General features: G+C 39.5%; 1 protein-coding gene across 1 annotated transcript; it reads right to left on the minus strand.

The window, feature by feature from the left end:
- Nucleotides 1-6,477: 6,477 nt before the first annotated feature.
- On the minus strand, nucleotides 6,478-10,632 carry cd28 (CD28 molecule). The gene is made up of 5 exons (XM_063497657.1): nucleotides 10,560-10,632; nucleotides 8,777-8,985; nucleotides 7,929-8,085; nucleotides 7,680-7,834; nucleotides 6,478-6,588 (listed from the first exon to the last, which is right to left on the minus strand). Exons 1-5 carry the CDS (start codon nucleotides 10,630-10,632, stop codon nucleotides 6,478-6,480), a joined length of 705 nt encoding a protein of 234 aa, XP_063353727.1.
- Nucleotides 10,633-19,048: the final 8,416 nt, after the last annotated feature.

Here is a 19,048-nt window from a genome sequence, read left to right on the forward strand (position 1 = left end):
CACTTATCTGGAGAACAGGCAGGTGTTCATGAGCTCAAAGATGCAGGCATAAATCCTGATATTTCAGAAACTATCCCACAGTGTCTGAAAGTATTTCATTCAGACACTGTCATTGATGCTAATTCGAAAATGCTGCTGAACCTGCGCCTGCTCGATTTGCATGTTTTAATAGACCGGATGTGGTCAAAGTTGTTGCCCTCTCTATCGAGGTCAGAGTTATTAATGACTTCTTTAAATTCCATCTTCACTATATCACACATGTTGACCATGGTGGAGAGGAGACTTGTTTGTTACGATGCTAAATCAATGAAGCTCATTTACTTGCTAATGCTTGCTGTATTTTTATATGAACGGCAGGTCGTTACTGATCTCAGAGCCTTTAAAAGGTGAGCCTGTGGCAGCTCGCCTCACACAGTAGTCTCCCATGAGCTTAAAGCCAAAGACCAGAGGTTTGTCCATAAGACACATCTGCAAATCACCAGTAAAAAGCTCCTGGCCTCTCAACATACCCACTTCTAGACAGTGTTGAGGGGAGACAAACCCTACCACTCTATTTTCCCAAACCTCAACAACTTCTTTCCGGTGCATAAACCTAACAAGTGATCTACTGTATAAACAGTTGTGGTCAGTAACTTACTTACATGCATCGAAGGCATGAATGCTGTGATACTCTGGGGCTTTTATTTACTAATGGAATGATTGTCACATTTACATTTTAAATAACTTTTCAAATGAAAAATCTGGTGTACAAATTGGGAATGATTTTGGAATTCCTCATTCACACAAGGTAAACAAACAGTTTAAAATACAAACACTTACTCAAATGTTCTAAGTGGTGCTAAAGGATCTGTGATGCTTTTCTTTACCTGGAGCACCTTGGCCTGTGTGTATACTTTTAACATAGGTTATATCCTGCTCTGGAATCAGTGTACTGCAATCAGAGGTTCGAGTCTGCCAGAACAAATGAGTAATTATATTTTTAGGCATGTAAATACAAATACAGTGAAGGGCTAATGTTTCATTTGCTGGAGACTGGTGTTGCATCTAGCTGATGGCATGGAGATACTTTCTCTCTAAATAATAAAATAACCAGTAATTTTGCAGGATGTTTCACAAAAAACACAATTCAGCAACTCATCAACAACTCAACACAACGTCACAGAAAAAAGGTTATAATTGGTGATCTTTGTTTACGTCCACCTCTCCTCAGCACTTCTAGCTAGATGCTAAAACACTGTGAACCTGAGGTGGCAGCTGCACATGAATATGTCACAGTGAAGAGAAGTTAATCCAGTGTGATCCATTAATAAGTACATCTGTCACCAGAAGCAGCAGTTGGTTTCAGCCGACAAAAAGTGGCTGACCCACTTTAACCCCGGGCCTGGTTAGTAACTGCAGTAGTCTGGTTTATGGCCGAGTGTAAAAGGATCTAAAGACATACCCACGAGACTCGGTGTGTTAACATGCTGATGCATTTGTGCTATAAAAAACTATTCTATGGACTTCTGTTATTGATTTCTGGGGGCATTTCAGGTTTCTTGTTATTTTAGTTCCTTAAATGAAGACGGTGATGATAATTGTTTTTCACATTGTAATATTGTTTGAGCCTTAAAACACTCAGTGAGAAAACCGCTGAGTCGGGAACCTGAAAGTCACATTAGCAGCAGAAGTAGGGCAGTTCTTATCAGTTGATAAACCAAGTTACATGAGTTGCATCTCAAGTTGATTGAGTGATTTACCATCATGTTAAATGGGTTGCTGATTATTGAAATGGTTATTATTACCTGGGGCAATTGAAGCACTTCAGTGGGAACTTTACAAAAAGTAATTTTAAAGATTAAAAAATTCATTTCAAAGTAATTCCGACCTTTAAATATGACCGTCTCTGCCAGCCAGATTCAGCTCTTTTTAAATGGGGCACTTTCTGGATTTGTTTTGTTTTTTCAGTTTTCCAGTCAGTCACTCCATCACTGTTATTCAGAAACTGTTTGACAGCAGTTATCAAAGTGGGATTAACCATGAATAACAGCTTTGGTGACAGTGGGAGGGAAAAACTCCCTTGTAACAGGAAGAAACCTCCAGGCAGTTATCTGCTGTGGCTGACTGGGGTGAGGGGAGGATCAGAAGCTGCTGAAGAGAACCAGAGAATAATAATAACTAATGATTAAATGCAGAGTGGTGTATAAAAACATAGTGAGCTAAAAAGGTCAGTGAAGAAGAAACACTCGCCAGCAGCATTGACCTATTGTAGCATAAGAGAGGATTCAGGGTCACCTGATCCAGCCCAACTTTATCAAAAGTTTCCAGTTTTAATAAAGCTCTCATTTTCATGTGCTCTATAAATTACCTATAGGCTTCTCTTGAAGAAGCTGAAGGCTTCTGCTTTTAAATACCCTTGGATGTTCTAATAGGGTGATATGGTACTACAAGGTCATTAAGATAAGATGGGGCCTGATTATTTAAGACCTTGTATGTGAGGAGCAGGATTTTGAATTCTGGATTTAACAGGAAGCCAATAAAGGGAAGCCAATACAGGAGAAATCTGCTCTCTCTTTCTAGTCCCTGTCAGGACTCTTGCTGCAGCATTTTGGATTAACTGAAGGCTTTTCAGGTAGTTTTTAGGACATCCTGATAATAATGAATTACAGTAGTCCAGCCTGGAAGTAATAAATGCATGAACTAGTTTTTCAGCGTCACTCTGAGACAGGATATTTCTAACTTTATGCAAACTGCACAAATTTAAGAAAACCCACATTTGTTTGATATATGCATTAAAGGACATCTGATCTATGTTGTATGGCATTCAATGCAGTAAGTCTGCATCCTCATCGACAGGCAAACCCTGAAAACTCCATTAAAACAGATTTTTCTGCAGACTAATAAAACAGCCTTATACGTGTGTAGTAGCGAATAACCTGTGCTCTAAAACCCTCAACTGCAAGTTGAAAAGGAGCATTATGCTATTATTTTTCTCAAAGCGCTAATTAGCAGATGGTCCTGGTAGACAAGTCTGTAGTCTACACAGGGTTAAATCCAGATCTGCTGCAGGTACTTTTTCATGGTATGATACTAATCTGTACTATCAACAAAAACAAACAGAGGAACTGTGCATGTCTCTGTGGTTTATGTCGCACAGACATGTGCACAAGACTTCCAGTAGCAACTTTTCAGCAACTGTCAGTGGCTCTAAACTGTGAACGAACTGCAGCAAAATGTTTTCTCATCATTTAAAGCTCTACTAGCACCATCTACAGTCCAAAGCACTGTATTACATGCTACCCTGTCACACTATGTAATGACAAAAAATGCTTTCATTATTCTGATTTAACCATTGTGGCAACAAGTTATGTAATGAGGTGCTCAAATAAAGGTTCTGGGCTTGTTGTAGCTTCAGCAGAAAATAAATATGCTTTGCACATTTCATTTGATGTTGAGACAAAACTGAGAGAGTGTCCTTTATTTCAAAAAGTTTCATTTTCATTGTTGTTGTTGTTGTTGTTGTTCTTTTGGCTGCTCTGTTCAGCTGTGACCATGACAGGCCACCCAAGGATTTTAAGACCATATTTAAGGGGAAAAAACAGCAAACTTTTTCCTTACTTTATACAGTTTTTATGCACCAATAATTTTGAGAACCAGCAGCAGACAAACAATATTTCAGTCTTCATCCCAGTGTATCGAGGCTTGGTTGGGCTGTCAATTGATCAGTGACGTCCGAAGCTTCAATCAGTACATTGCTGCTGCAGTATCTGATTCAGTGGTTTATACAGAAGTGAATCTTTAGCGGGATTTGTGCTGTGTTGTGGTGATTTTGTGTGAGAGATCGCAAACCCATGTGGGATATACTGGGAGACATGGAGCGAGCAAGAAAGAGAGGATGTTCTGCCTATTGCTATATAAAAAACAATTAGAATAACCTTATGTGTTGTTTTTATTTTAGCCCGTGATATTAAACAGAAGCTGTCATTTCAAGTTGTAGATGCAAGCTGCTCTTCACACAACTTTTGCTTTTGGCCACAAGATGGCACCAAAGAGGACTAACACAACACTAACACAAGCTTCAGTGCTTCAGACAGCTTCGTTTGGCCGTCACTAGATGCTGACACTATATGAATAAAATCGAAATGAACTGAACTAAAAGAGGCAGTTTTACTGCAGTATGAAAACACTTAAGTGATCTTAAAGGAAACCATGGCTCTGCAATGATTCAGACAATATACTGTATACACAGAAAAGGATTGGGGAGAGAGGACGTTCCTGGGGAGCACTGCTGACTGATGAGACAGGGGAAGCAAAAGTGAGCACCATACACACGGGGCAGGAGACTATCAAAATAAAACAGGAAACAGCACACACTGATACACGTGACCGGGACACAGGGACTGGACCACAGAGAAGGACAGGGAAAACCAGATGGACCACAGAGGGACCAGACAGACACATGGGGATCAGACTGACTACAACAGGAGACGCTGATGACAAGAAAGCGACAAGACCAGGAACAGACTGGACATGAAAGGGAACTAATGTAACTCAACAAGAACCAGCAACTAAACACAAAAATTCAAGACAAACTGATACAGAAAACTATTACAGAACTAGAACATGAAAATCTCTTCAATAAAAAAGAACAAATCACAAGACTATAATCAACTCAAAAACTGGGTCAAAGACCGAGGACCATGACATATCTGCTATTCAAGCTGCACATCTCCCTGAAACAAAGTCTGTGGTATGTGTGATCGCATATATGTGAGAATAGTGCTGCACTGCTTTGCATTAAATGGTGAGTGGGTGTCATCTGTGCTACATCCTGCACACGTTGTATTTTCTGCACATCTCTGCACAGGCTTATTCCTGTTAAGCTGGACTGCATCTAGACTGGGTCTAAACCAACCTGACCCTTGTGCACATTCATTCACATGTATTACTGCGGCTTCACAGGGAAAGACATTTGTGCTGCCAACACAAATGGAATGAAAACAAGTGCAACTTCATTTGTGCTGCTCACAACACTAAACATTCATAGCCATGCGAGCAGTTTTGCAGTGAGCTAAATGCTAATGCTAGTATGCCAGTATTGTCACTGTTGTGATTCTTCTTTCAGCTGTTCTCCTTACGTGTTGGCAAAGCAAACCATCTGCCTCCAGTTCTGCTGTTCCCTAGCATCCTCCTCCATGAGCCTCCTCTGAGGCCACCCTTTTGCCCTCCTGCCTGGCAGCTCCACATTCAACATCCTTTTTCCAGTATATCCACATCTTCCACCTGCTCCTAACTCTCACTATAGATCACAATGTCACCTGGAAATATAACAGTCCCCAGAGACTCCTGCCCATACTCGTCAGTCAACCATGTCATTACCACTGCATCTTACATGGTCCCCACCTGTCACCCCTGCTGCACACGTAAACTATTTTACCTTGTTAGCCTCTTTATTACTGTTGAATCATGACCACTGACCTTAACTGAGGCAGGTGAGGCCTGGAGTTCTTTAGATGCTATTGTGGATTCTTTTGTAAAAAGAGATGAGTGAAAAAAAAAGCTCCATATATCATACATATGATACATACTAAGTCAGTTGATCAAGCCCTAACTATAAGCTGTATCAAAAAAAAAGTTTGAAGCCTAACCTTAAAAGTAAAGAAGGTGCCTGTCTCCCAAACGCAAACTGGGAGCTGGTTCCAGGGAAAAGGAGCCTGAACGCTGAAGGCTCTGCCTCCCATTCTACTTTAGGAACAACAACAGACGTCTGTGTCTAGAAGGGTCAGTAAGCAGGGCTCCAACACCTTTGATGAGCCATAGTTTATGCAGTGAGACACATGATAAATATGCTGTATGTGTCGTTATTGTCTGTGCCATGTGGACGTCATCTTGTCAGTATTTATCTGTTGGCTTCTCTGTTATTTGACATAAGAGCAGAGAAATAGCCCATTTGTACACAACGAGACTTATTCTGATTCTAAAGGACTTTTAGAAAGTCCTGAAAACTATTAAAAAGTGTTTTCCAGTCCAAAAAGGTCTCCTGTTGCAACAACACATGTTTATATTTTTCAAATAACAAAAGTACAATTTAAAGTCAAAAAACTTTATTTTGTGTTAATATCCAACATGAATACATGAATATTTGCTTTGCATTACAACAATAACAATAGTTGCAGTAAAAGACAGCTATCATTGTACTCTTTTAATTATCCCAAGCATTGCATTTGAAGTTGCATTTAAGCTGTGCACAATACAAGTGATTTTACATCTAAACTCAATGGAAAATTAAAGCTACAGCTTTTTACCATAATTTGAGTTTACAAGAATGTAAACATTATTTTTTCACTTAAAAAGTAAAATGTTATTTTGGTGTTTTTCATCAGTCGTCAAAGAGGTGAAAATGATAATCCCCACCCCGCTCACTCGGTAGAAGCAATAATATTATTCTAACGCTTCTAAGCCAAAGAAAAATCTGCCCTGCACACGAAAGCTCCTCGATCACATATTACAGACGATGTTTTCACATGGAACTGAAGCTCCGTCCACCTTATGGAGCGTGCCAGGCCACGGCCTCAACATTTGCCTCCTCCCCCGTTCACATTGGACAGTCTGAAAATGGAAAGCATGCAGATGTTAATGGAGTGAATAATTATCATTGCTTTCAGTGGACAGTATGCAGCAGAGCCTGACAGCTACGTGGAAGGAAAAGATCACATGATTTGTCTGTGACACGAGAGGCTTATGGAAAGATTTGACCTTTCTGTCAGCCTGACATATTGTGTTTCTGTTGTTGATCTTAAATAATCCTTTACACCACTAAGACTTCTACTGATACAATTTCATGCCATTAGTACTCTTGGACTGTTAGCCATGGATATATGCATAAATATACTACTACTTTATGCCTTAACCGATAAACAGGCTAAAACACTGAGAAGTGGTTGGAAAGAAATAAGTGGGGCAAACTGAGGTCAAGAAAGGTTTCTGCAAGGTTGCTGTAAGGCTGTCAAAGAGGAAAAAAAAACCCTACAAAGTGAAAGAGTTCTCTTTACAGTTGTTACAGTGTCAACAAGAGAACAACTTTCTGGAAATCTTTAACAGGCAGCTGAGCTGGGACGGCACGTGGAGGATGCAGCCACACTCAGTTTCCTGATCCTGCCCAGCCACAACAATTTCTACCTTTGGCTGAAATTTTAAAACATGTTAGAAACAATTTTAGAAACATAATTTTGTTTGTGCGGAGGGCAGAATACCCCATGGAGTGCCCGAGCACACAGGAAATGATTTTCCTAAATAGCATGGTAGAAAAAAGTTTCCATGTCTCTGTCTCTGAAACTGTTCTGGACGAGGGGCGAAACATCAGTGACACGTGGCTCGCAGCTGATAAACGCCTCGAGGCTAAAAAAAAACCCACAAACTGCTTTACCGGTTTTTAACCAACCCGTGCAACTACATGGTTTAATGCCTCGTGTTTGCTCTTTCATAAGTGAAACTACAATATTCCACGTGAAAAATTAGAACCAGTTACCTTCTGTCTGCAAGGCAGTTAGCCAATTACTGATGATTTACACCACAGATTCACACTCTTAGCATCAGAAACAGTTAGCTGTGTTGGAGTCAGGTTGTTCTAATACTACTAATTAGAAATAAATATTAATCAAATTCATGATAAAGACAAAATAAAATAATAATGTTCTGACCTGGAAGTAGATGATGATGATTAAGACACAAATGATTGCTATCACCAGGATAACCACAGGAACACTGACAGGTGCTGCGTTATCATCATCTTCCGCTTCTTCACCCTGGTGGTGACTTTGCCTCTGAGTTTCCTGCACGGGGCAGCTGGAGCTGTCTGTGAACAGAGAATAGGAAACGTAAGACTGAAGAAAAGATGTGCACTAAAAATTTCAGCTCTGTGAATAAACATGGCAGTGCGGTCGCCTCACCGAGGACATGAATGAGTGTGCCATTGCCAATAAGCCGCAGGTACGGTGGTGGGTAGAAGATCTGTATTTCACAGCGATACATATCTGTGTCAGTGACATTCAGTCCAGAGAGTGTCACCTCCACAGTGTCATGTGTGGTCTCAGCAGTACACTCCACCTGAAATGTACAGGACATCATTGTACCTCAACACTCTGTGCACAAGTTTCACACTTTTTATTTTGTATTGCAGTCTTATGTCTAACATTTATGCCATTTCTAAGAGTGCAATCTTCAGTTTAATGTATTATATAATGAAGAAAAAGAATATTTATGGAGGAGGAAATATGAATTTGTAGGACGGGGTCTGGATTCTTAATGTTTGAGACCTTATTCACTAAAGACGTCTCATGCATGCAGTTTGCTGAGCACATGAACCACCTTCATTTGGTAACTGAGGGTAAATTAAGGGCATAATGAAAGTGGGCTTCTTCAGTTGTGAGCCATGATATAAATATTCTTATATAGCACTTTTCCACTCTGAGCACTGAAAGCACTTTACATAACTTGCCTCATTCCCACGAGCACTGTTTTCTCTGCTTTCTAACATTCACACACCAATGGATGCATCGGAGGGCAACATGGGGTTAAGTACCTCGCCCAACGATATTTGGCATGCTGACTGGAACAGAAGGAGGTGGAACCACCAACCTTCCAATTAGTAGGTGACCTGCTCTACCACCTGAATTTTTAAGCATAGCTTCCATAAAGTGTTATGTTGTGTCACTAGCAGGAAAGAACAAGTCGCAGTGGCAGATTCCTGAAGAAAACTCAACCTTAACAGGCGAAAAAGCACAAAAAAACCAATTACCTGTTCTTTTTGCTCCATACGTGTCTCTCTCTGGTCTGTGAAGTTAAGGATGGAGAAGCAGAGTTCTTGGTGGCCATGGAGGCCCTTCAGCACAGTGACTCTGGCCTCCTCAGGGTATGGGTATTTCAGGCTTTGTGGATGAATAACACACTGAATCTGTGCCACACCATTGGTGCTGACCACTCTGTAGGGCTGGGTCACTTTCGTAGCTGGCATGGGAAAAGGTATAAGTGACTATTAGTAGTAGCAATGAAGAAGCAAATACATGTCAAAAGCCACATTACTATCACCATTAAAGCTAAAACCATATGAGAGTCCAGTTCCAATGGAAGAAAACCAACAAAACCAAGTCATTCCTAAATGCAGGTTAAATCGTGTTGGGAGGCTCCCAGGTAAACATGCTTAAACTCATTTTCCATTGAGCACTCAAAGAAAGAAATGTGTATATAAATCTTTTCATATAAGCCCCAGTGTAACGACAAATGAGCTAACACAAGAAAATAATAAAATTCTGGGAGCAAATTCTGGGTTTTGTAAGCTTTGTATGGATTAAACAGACAGGACACAACCTTTGGAAAACCTCACAGGAGCTAAGACACCGATTCTCTTCTTTCTGAGAGCTGAGGGTAAAGAGGAACGTTTGGAAAGGCATTCTGACTCCTCCAGTTCAAACGTTATCAAATTTGAATTGTTGTTTCATTGGTTTTCCTCCAAGCCGAGTCCTTTCAGAGATTCTCAGAAGTTTGGCATTGACAAACTCCACATGCATCATTTTACTTCTCCCCCTCCTCTGTTACTCTGTGTTTGAATGTCTATCAAGCTGGTAGTTAAATTCAGCACCTACCTACTGAAGGCCTGCTGAACAGTGACATTTAATATACCTGAATTATTTAAATCCTACATTAGAAATTCCATTACTTTTTTATGTTTTTCGTCAGACGATGGAACGGTTCATGATGTGCTTGTTGAAAACTAATTGGAATACATTAATATTCCTTGGATCCTTTCCTGGATAGCACTTTAAAAGCTAAAACCACATTACCATGCCTTATAATACAGTTAGCTAAATTCACAAGGAGCAGTAAACTCCAGAGCCACAGCAGCAAAATGGTTCAGCTGAACCATCTATCAAAAAGAAATATTGCTGAAGATTCACTTTATGATCAGTTTTGTCATTCTGGTGGCAAAACGTCTGGATCCAAGGGTCACTCCACCTGTCAAATTAATGTCCGTTCTGTGATTACATCCTGCAAACCAAAGGTTTCAGCAGTCTTCACATGTATTTAATATTTTCCATGTATCGCGTCTGAAATAATGATTTCTTTTAAATACAGAAAATACTAAGTACAGGGTTCTCTCCACTTCCACCATAAAACCTTACATGTTTTACATCACTGATGCTGGGCATCAACAGTAAGTCTTAAACTTGCTCATCTAGGAGCAAAGTTTGTCTACACAGCTCCACCATTAAAGCTTCCAAGTTACTTCATATGTCTGCTCATATGGAAATGTAGTCACTATGGTACATGGTCCAGTAGCTAGTTAACATATCTTTGGTGTCCCAGCTAATCCTGTCAGAACTGCCCTCAGGTTCTTCAATGAGCCCCAGAGAACACAAAGCTTCATTGGCAATGGTTTTGCATGACTGTGGGCACCATTGTCTTTATCTGTAGTGCTGTTTAATGTGATTCCAGTCTCATTCGATTTTCTTGTTCTTAATGAACTTAAAAATAATGTTTTTTAAAGTGTTACAAAGTAACAGTAAAAGAATGTTTATACTCACCGCTCCACACAGGCAGGCAGAAGCTAAGAGCTGTCAACACAATCCATCCCATCATACAGTGAGTCAGGAACATCCTACTGTATTTCACACTGCTACACAAAGCCACAGGCACTTAAAATGATCTTTAAGCTGGCGATCACTCACACTGAGCAAATTTGACAGAAATACATGAAAATGAGTGAAACTCATCTTTATATTTCCTTACGGTGCTGTCATGGAAACTGTGTAGCAGCACAGGAAATGATGATGAGGTTTTGCCGGTAAGAGAGATGGCAACGTGGTTGTGGTTCTGCTGGAACACTGAGAAAAACATGAATTTCATTTTTCTATGATTTTAATGAACTGGTTTAATCTGGGTACAGCAGCATCCTCTGTCTGAAGAAAACAGAAGAAGCTGCTCAAAACGCAGTCCAATCTGAAACATGAAAAAACAGGGCAAAGAAAGGAAATCATGGTAAAATATGACAGCAGTCACTTAAATTCTAAAGAAAACTTCAACATTAATAAGACAGAAAAACTAAACATGATGCTGTTTATGTTCTTTAAAGGATGTGAAGAGCGTAAGAATGTAAATGTTCCAGAACAACTACTAAAAAAAAAAAAGTCACACCTGCTGGCTCGGGAATTTTTACATCTCTTTCAACTCTGAATAATTTAAGAGCTTTTGCATATGCTCATACAGCAAGTTAAATAAAAGCAAAATTCAGTGATTCAGTGCTTTATTCAAATATACACTAAATGCTCTATTCACTGAAGCTTTTGTGTCCGACACTAATTCCAAAATCAGATTGTTCAGGTTTTTAGAATTTTGTTGATTTTACATGAAGCGTGTGAGCCTCTGAGGCACGATCGTTGATTGAGGCTTTGGCAGGTGAATCTTGGGTGGAAACTAACGTGCACAAATGACTTGTTCGTGTGGAAACTTTTGCTGGGTGAATATTTAGTTTGAATTCCTGTGACTGTTGAATTTTCCTTCCAAGTTTTAGATAACAGTGCAAAATCTGTAAAACATAAAAAACAAACCCTTACTGTTATTTTTCACTGAACCATTGTTAACATGATTTTCTGTTCATGATTCTTCCCAAGTTAATGAATATTCCTGAATACTTGTGTATTATTGCTGAATATTTGATATTTGACATGCATATAGTTTTGTCTTTAGTTGTAGTTTAACTTCTTTTTATACAATTATCTCCTGTTTGAAACAGCCAACAGGAAAACCGGAGGATCAAAACTGGGCTTCACTTCAGATGGACCATTGTGTAGTTTCTGAAAAACAGCCCTTTTACAAGCAGCTAAAACAAAACCCCGGGGAGTCGCTCGTGCACTGGTGGCATCAAGAGGTTGATTCATCTTTATATGCTTTACGCCACATTTGGTTTTGCTCCATTTTCCTGTTTATCTAAAACTGACGGACAAATTACAATAAAATTCACATCAATAGTTGACTCAGAGTGCTTTCTGTTTAAAAGGTAGGGACATTACAGTGTCAGAGAGAAAGCCCCCATCCCCAGTGTGACACAGTGGGGGGTGGCGTGGAGTGGGGCATGTAGAGTTTAGACAAACAAAAACAAAGCACGGCAGGATTTACGACTAACCCCAAACAAACCAGCAGAACACTGAGCTGTGTAGGGGAGTAGAGCGACTACACAAAGCTGTGAGTGGGATGTACAGTAGAAACTGTTTTTGTTTTCCAAAACTGTGTTGCCTCATCACAGCAGGATGGTTTTCAGCAAAAACACAGACAAACATTGTTCTCTACTTAGGCGGGTCCATTCAGTTCCAAAATAACACCTCAGTCTAGTCCAGGTTAGCACAAGTATATGTGATATGTTTAAGTTTACTTTGTTAACCTGTGATTGAAGCAGCTTGCAGAGATCAACTCTAAAGCGTAATAGCTCTGACTACTTTCAAGGCAAAAACAAACTGTGTCACTAATTTGTCACATTTGCTCCTGTAAAGCTTTTAAAAGACTTTTAAAACAGCATTCAAGTCCTGCTTGCAGTATAATGCAGCGCATGATGCAATCAGCACCCACAAGTTGTATTTTAACATTATCGCTGATTTGCTATTTCTCTCTGGAATATAACAATCATTTTTGTAGTTTCATTTATGCATTCCTCTCAGGCCTGCTGCACCTAATATGCAACGATAAGGTGCAAACAGTGGAAAACAGCTAATTTTGCAAGTGCATTTTCAGATAGTTCACTGTGAAAGTGCTGATGTTGTGACATTCGGTGTCCTGACGTCACATCTGTGTTTTGCCTGGAAACACTCTGTGGGGTTAAACCCCGTTTTTGACAAAGCTGACTGAAGTTACAGTCAGCACTACAGTCACCCGGAAAATGGTGGTTTATTTCTGCTGCTGTCATTGTTTCAGGACGGTTTACTATGAAGCGCATGCATGTAATGAGAAGCCGTCAGCCCCTGCATGTGCGAAAAGCTATTGAAAGGAGATGGTTTCACTGTTTAGTTTTGCAAAGCGTCTTTAAAAAGGCCAAAGTTGCAAAAGCACGTGCTCATCTGATGTACCTACTTTACACAGTGTAGACGAGAGTAATGATCTATATCGGCAACTCTGTGCTCGGCTTCAGTAGATTGTGTTGATGCAGCAATTGTAACATGAAGCAAATGCAAAGCTAGCTTAATGAAAAAAAAGTCACCAGCCATGTCATCAACTATCGAAAGCAGTTTAACAGCTGCAAAATCATATTTGGTTACATTTATCCAGTTTTTCGTTGAAATGCACAAACGTCTCAGTGATATAAATAATAAACAGAAAACGTCCTCCTGTCGAAGCTGCAGCTCTCCTCAGGTCACGGTTGAGTTCTGCTTGAAGCTCCACACTTGCACTTTGCAGCATCTCTGACTGCAACCTTTAAGGGTTAAACCGTTCTCTTTCATTACAAATGTAAAAACGTGTTAGCAGCTCAGTCTGTTCCAGTGCTTCTTCTAAAAAGAAAATCTGTTTTAGTTATTCAAAGTCTACAGCTGCCATTTGAAAAGAACACAGAGTGCATTAGACTGGCATGCATATATTTCTACTACTAGATAAGATTATACACTTCTCCATCACTGTACTTTCTGTTTTATCTTAAACACATATTTGAGTGGTATGGTGATGCACTGCTTATCATGACAGCAATATGAATCCAGAGTACAGTGTGCATGTTGCTGTGAGAGTGGAGGACTTCTGTATGATTATGCAGGTAATGTAGCTTGTTTTAAGTGCTTTGAGAGGTAAGTAGAAAATTGATGCCAATAAGTGGGTCTATCACTGCCCTTCCATCCTAAGACATGTGACTGTTTTGTTTCAGGTTTTTTGAATTTGTAGAGTTTGTTAACGACTAACGAACGACTGGTTCCAAACAAAAGAGCGTACCCAGGCCTCTCTGCCTTCAGCTCTCCACAGCTTTAAATCTTGTGTTCATTTTCACCAGTGTAATACCTCAAAGTATGCAGTTGCTTTCTCCCTTCTTGTCTTTGATTCCTGCTGCTATAGTTATACTTACAGGATATAATATTTGCTCTTTTTGCACTGTGATATGTTTGCATGATTGCACATGAGTGATTTAGAACAGTTTGCACCAAATACAAAAGTGCAGAACCGCTTTAAATGTAAGATAGGGTAAGATAAGATAAGATAAGAAGAACTTTATTTATCCCGAGGGAAATTCTTTTGTCGTACACATGCTCAATGCAGCAAGAGAGACAGAGGAGCAGAGGAATAAGATATACAACATATACAATAAGAATAGTAGTATACAGTAATATACAGTAGGATAGTGCAAATATAATATCAAATAACTCTAACAAAGTAACAATATAACTATATCCTGAAAAATAAATAACTTAACTATCAGTGCAGGTGATTCTAAAAAGTGACAGTATTGTGCAACTGAATAAAAGAGAGTAGCAGCTGTGATGGGGAGATGAAACAAACATTCGATAAAATACTGTTGGGTGATGCTGCAGGAGTGCTGGGAGTGCTGGGAGTGGTGCACTGGTGCACAACAACCCTGAAGAGGATAGCTGTTAATTGTACTATGGCTTTGAGTTCAATAGCAACACAGAGCAACACAGTGCTGCCTCTTGTTGTTTCCTGGTGGCTGATTTGTTTTCCTTAAATGAAGCTGTGACTCTGATGGAGACAGTCTGTGAGCCAGTTCCAAGGCTCCGGCTGGTTGTTGCTCATCTGTCTTTATCTACTGAGTGTGCCAAAGAGTGTTTTAGACTTCAACCCATCAGCATCATTGAGTTGCTTTACGTTTTAAATAGATGTCTGCAATGAGAGAGAGAAATTGTAAATTACTGTACAGAAACGTTTTTAGGTGTGACCCATGGAATATGAAGATGGGGAAGATGTTTTTATATGTTCCCGTTATTTGCCAATCAGCCCTGTTTACAGAACTCAGTAAAGTTCTTTTAGAGCCTTATAGAGAATGTAAAATATAATTAACTGATGATAATAATAATAATAATAATAATAATAATAATAATAATAATAATAATAACAATAATAATAATAATAATAATAATAACAATAATAATAATAATAATAATAATAATAATAATAATAACAATAATAATAATATGCCTTGCTATGTGGTGCAGAAAGGTCCAAAAAGTCCGTGATCTGGTGAGTGAAATCCAACCTTGGGAATGAAGTGATATCTGTGATTTTGTTTTGGATGAGCTGCCGTGTGATCAGCTTTGACTGTTCTGAGTGTGTCCACTATGGATAATGAAATGCCATTTGTTATCAAACTGGAAGAGGAAGATAGGGAAGACGCGGGAGCTCCACACACCGACCAAACACAAGAACCAACATCAGCTCAGCAAATACTTCACATGAACCTAGAGCTATAGCTATCTAACCACGTAACACTGTGGCTATATCTTTTATATATTCTGTTTTTCCCAAACATAATGAAAATTAAACCGTGGTTTACGACTAGGCAAGGAACGGTTTTTCATCTCAATATGGCTGTGACCCAGTTAGAGCCGCCTCCGTGCTGTGGAAGACTGATTTCAAAAGTATGAATCAAATTTTCGATTCTCTCTTTGCGACTCTTAGTTGACGTTATGAGAACTTGGGAAACTAAAAATGGATCCAAAAAGATGTGAAACTGCTTTATTTTCAGTGAAATTAGAACTTTTGATTCCTTTATGACAGAAAAAGTACTAGTATAACAGTCTGTGTGTAATGCATCCTTGTATTGCAGCTTGTATTGGAGAGGAAAATATAAAAGCAAGAGACAACATAGTAATTGTTACTCATGATTATGATTGTATTGAACTGTACGTCTCACAAGTTGTTTTAAAGATCAGTCTTCTAAGAGCACTTAGAAGACTGATAATGTTACTGAGTGCTTGCTAACTGCAGGTCATCTGATTTCTCATAAACCTGGGAATAATAGGAAAGTTGGATGAATCCTAAACATTTAAAAATACTGACTTGTTCACCTGTTAGAAACAGCTGAAACTAAGCTGCACTGTGATTATTGTGCCTTTCACTCGGTTCTCTGAGCAGAGGAACTAAGTTAACTGCTACTCTGAGCAACAAGTAACTTATTCAGCTACCCTGCAGACTGTATAGAAAAGATGGACACAGTCATCGATCCCAGTGGGACTGATGACTGTGTCCTGTTTCAAAGTACCGAGCTCAGCATGTTTGTGCTGCGATGGCCTTTTGAAACTGGTTGTGAAGATGGAGTGAGGAGTGACTCTGCACACTCATACTCGTCAGTCACAAGCTAGTCCCAGCCTAAACCCTGCTCTGACATTTGTGATTATTATTTACAAAGCAGACATCCTGTTGTATTCATTAAGACTCGACAGAGATCATGACCTTATCAGGAGTGTCTTTTCTTGAAGCTGGGGGTCATTTTTTATACAGAAGTAAGAAATCTGGGCCCCTTTTGAAAGCAGTGAGGTCACCCCCTGCTGGCTCTTGGAAAGAATGCAGGCTGAAGGTCTTCTAGTTCAGGTCTGTGTCTGCCTGTGTCTGCTGTATCTGTGTTTCATGTTTGTCATGTGTCCTTTTGTTGTTCTGTAAATCACTTCCATGCTATTCAAAGTTTATACTGGGCAGTAAGTGCAGGCTATGCTGGGTAGTTTGCAGTCTACTATGATAAACTATAGTGCTGTGAAGATTTCGACCCTTTCTCAGTGCTGAAAGTTTGATTAAACAAATTTTAACATTAGACAAAGATTCTCAAGTAAATACAATGCTCTTCTTTGAAATTCAGCCACACTGAAAGGCTTTTAGACGTGAACCCTACCAGGGCCGGTTCCCACGCTCAGCTCTCACCTGTCACATTCATATGAAAAGCTGTGTCAGTTTTACAACACATGCACAGTGTTGTAAACACAGTCTTTCCAAATGTTCAGCTTTTGTCTTGTCGATCTACAGAATGTTTTCTCTGAAGTCTTGGAGATGATGAAGATGTTTCTCTGCAGCCTTTGTGGGATTTTTAGCTCATCCAGAGCCCTGGAGTAAGTCCGAGAAGTGTCAGAGGGGATTTCAGGTCATCACGTGGTTTTAAAGATAACAGTTGGCAATTAGATTGTGTGAATACACAGTTTGGGTAATTAGTAATCATAAAGTAATAATGTGTATACCACAGTGAGGTACATGAAGTTAAATCTTTGTATATTTATTCATCAGTCAAATATTCAAGAATTAGTTTTAAGACTGCTGCCCTCTGCACGTATTCCAGACTTTTCCTAAAGCTTCCTAACAACACATGCTAATCAACAACAGTCAGATCCAAATATTTATTACTGCATATTGATAGAGCAGAATAAATATTTTCCATCTGCCCCAGTTTTTCTTCAGTGTTAGGATAACTCTGTGTTTCAGGAGGGACACAGTGTGACTCACAGGTGACTATCAGTGACGACAGCATCAGTGCACTGTCTCTGTGAATACAGTGAGGCTGGACACAAGTGCAGTGACAGAGTTCGCAGTTCTTTCTTGGAGGCTAAGCTAGTGGCAGGAAGGTCTCTGAGGCCGCCTCTGAAACCCGAGGCACAAACTCAGTCACGATGACATGAGAGAACGACAGAGGGGAGGGGGGTAGAGGAGAGAGAAAGGGTGAGGGTCCTGCAGGACTGTGACACGCTGCACACTTAATCACTAAAACAAAACAAGTTTTCATCTACTTTCTGTGAAACACAGTGTTAAAAGAAAATTGTACATAATGTGATCAGCTACATGAAATGTGCTCTTTTTATTGATCAGAAATGTCTCTGTTCTAAATTAGAACGCAGGCTCTGTTAAAACACATTCCTGCCCAACATGTCAGCTTCCTTCTTGATATACAGCAGCAAGGCACCTTTATGGTTTTAATGGGTGTTTAAACCTTTGAGCATGTTTTGGTCCATTCACATATAAATACATTTGTTTTGTGTGTTTTTGAATGTTATTGAGTACCTCATTGATTGTAATTGTGTAATGATGAAGAGTATGTCACCGTTTCCTTTGTTGTCCACAGTGTCCACTGTGGCAGGTGTCTGCCCACTCAGACGTTAAACATGTACAGTCGGCCCACAGACACCAGAGAAAGATTATAAGAAGATGATGAGTGGATTTTATTCGCCAGTACGCTCTGGAAAATACCTTTTGAAGTGTGTCATCGGTCATTATGGATTGGTATAAATCATATACAGCAATACTGCCAAGATGTTGTTGATGAATATGATACAGTTTTTACTGCAATTACTCATTTAGCCCATTTTTTTCAAAGCTGACTATTTGCTACTTTTTTACTCTCAGTTCTGTCTGAATCTATTCTAACAGCCACATGTAACAAGACTCTGAACATATTACAGTGTTAATTTGATCACATTCCCAGTAGATACACTGAGACAGGCTGATAAACTACATCCCATAATGTCACTAACGGTCAACACCATCTAACCAAGTTATCTGTAAATAAACAAATGTACAAAGTCAGCCCACATTCACTTAAGTATGTCGATATAACACAGTCTTGTTTTTTTTAACACCTCACATTTAAAAACTGCATCTCAGACTTCTGTCTGTCGTATCTCTATGACACGGTTAGCCTTTGTTGCTAACTTTCGAGTGAAACTAGTGTGAAAACTCCATGAAGCGTCACTGCTGTAAAAACATGACCCGGCTGACTGACTGATGGGCTCTGTAAATCTTTCCTGGTGTTCTCAGACTTTTTGTTGGTTCCACTAAGCTCAGAGTCCAGCTGCATCTTGTCTTGCTCATAGGAATGATTCATTCATTTATTTTCAACAGAGACAAACTAAAAACTAAATGAATTAATAACATTTAAATGTTAGTGAGTGACAAGAAAAATATGCAAGATTATATTGAGACTTGAGACGTGTCGGTTTCCTGCAGAGCCATGAGCGCAGTTATTCTGAGTAATAAGACATTTGTCATCTTCATCAAAGAAAAAGGATGCAGTCACTTCTGAGTAAATCCACACACTCGTGAGGCATCTCTGAAC

The sequence above is a fragment of the Pelmatolapia mariae genome, linkage group LG16_19 (genome assembly GCF_036321145.2).
Source record: "Pelmatolapia mariae isolate MD_Pm_ZW linkage group LG16_19, Pm_UMD_F_2, whole genome shotgun sequence".
NCBI lineage: Eukaryota > Metazoa > Chordata > Actinopteri > Cichliformes > Cichlidae > Pelmatolapia > Pelmatolapia mariae.